Below are 1,183 nucleotides of genomic sequence, written 5' to 3'. Positions count from 1 at the left end.
TGTGTGTGTGTGTGTGTGTGTGTGTGTGTGTGCGGTGTACCTGAAGCTCCTGGTTCTTGGTGTAGTAGTCGTCCCGTCCCTGCTGCAGCTGTCTGATCTGACTGTGCAGCCTGGTCACCACTGTCTCCCGGTCATCCCACAGCTGCCTGTACCGCTGCTGCTCCACTTGAAGACTCTCCCTCAGAGACACGATGTCCACACTCTGCAGGTTCAGCTGGTCCTTCTGCACAGACACACGCACAGACACACACACGCACATTAGGTACAAAGGACTTTCTAAACACATGTTAGAAAGAAAAGATCTTTTAAGGTAATTTGCAATTTCCACCAGTTCTTAGGACAGAACCCTAACATTTTTTCCCACAAAACGTAATTACTGTGCAACATTTCCAGCTGACTGCTGCATGAATGTGTCAGTGTTCCACCTCTTTGTGTACATTTCATTCCAGGACACAAAACAGCCTCCATGGCCTCATCACTTGTTGAAAACTGATCTGTCTGGGTTACTCTCTGCTGCACACAAAACAACTTCAGTGACACAGCATTGCGTTCAGGACACATACAGGACAAGCTGGTTGTTGAGATATTAACCCGGTTAATCTTTAGCTACGGGACAAACCGTTAAATGTTTTGTGGGACTGCATCTCAATAGACAAATCTACAGTAGCCTTTTGTTCAATTTAAATACTGTTTTCTTTGTATGTCTCTAGCACTTCCCAGGGCTAATCTGTGATAATGGGCACATGGAAACTTACCATAGCGTTGTTCTGCTCCTCCAGTGCGGTGGCGTTGATGATGCGTCGAAGGAGGCGTCGGTTGCGGACGGCGTGCTGCTCCCTCTTGTAGCGCTCGTACAGCAGCTGGTTGTGCATCAGGAGCAGCTGGCTGCGCAGCGTGTGAAGCTCGTCCAGCGGTGCCGAACCTGGGGGGCCCAGGGTAATAATAATGTAATTAGCACGGTCACACGCCTGCCACACAGACACACTCAAGCTTAATTATTATTCAAGTGTGGAACAGAACAGCACAGATAATCTATGGAAATTAAAAAAAAGAAATAGAAACATTGACTGTACATAAATATAAAGCTGTGATTTTGCCAGAATGGCTGCCAGGATTCTGGTGTAAATCAACTTCTAACTTCCTTTTGTTCCAGATGTGGACAGTTTCCTTTTGGGGACATCAT

At 46.7% G+C, this 1,183-nt stretch overlaps 1 protein-coding gene across 4 annotated transcripts in view; it reads right to left on the bottom strand.

Moving 5' to 3' along the window:
* The window catches only part of tsc1b (TSC complex subunit 1b), a 32,545-nt gene that overhangs the window by 10,774 nt on the left and 20,588 nt on the right, over window positions 1–1,183 (bottom strand). For 2 of the 4 annotated variants that reach the window (XM_032539665.1, XM_032539667.1), the window contains exons 16-17: window positions 756–931; window positions 41–223 (exon numbers count right to left, since the gene is read on the bottom strand). In XM_032539665.1, the coding sequence (XP_032395556.1) occupies window positions 41–223; window positions 756–931 (359 nt within the window). The remainder of the gene's footprint in view (window positions 1–40; window positions 224–755; window positions 932–1,183) is intronic. The other 2 variants (XM_032539666.1, XM_032539668.1) reach the window with 1 other exon arrangement.

Source organism: Etheostoma spectabile, chromosome 16, assembly GCF_008692095.1.
Source record: "Etheostoma spectabile isolate EspeVRDwgs_2016 chromosome 16, UIUC_Espe_1.0, whole genome shotgun sequence".
NCBI classification, from domain to species: Eukaryota; Metazoa; Chordata; class Actinopteri; order Perciformes; family Percidae; genus Etheostoma; species Etheostoma spectabile.
Note: the sequence above shows the minus strand (reverse complement) of the source record. Positions and strands in the feature narration are given on the sequence as shown.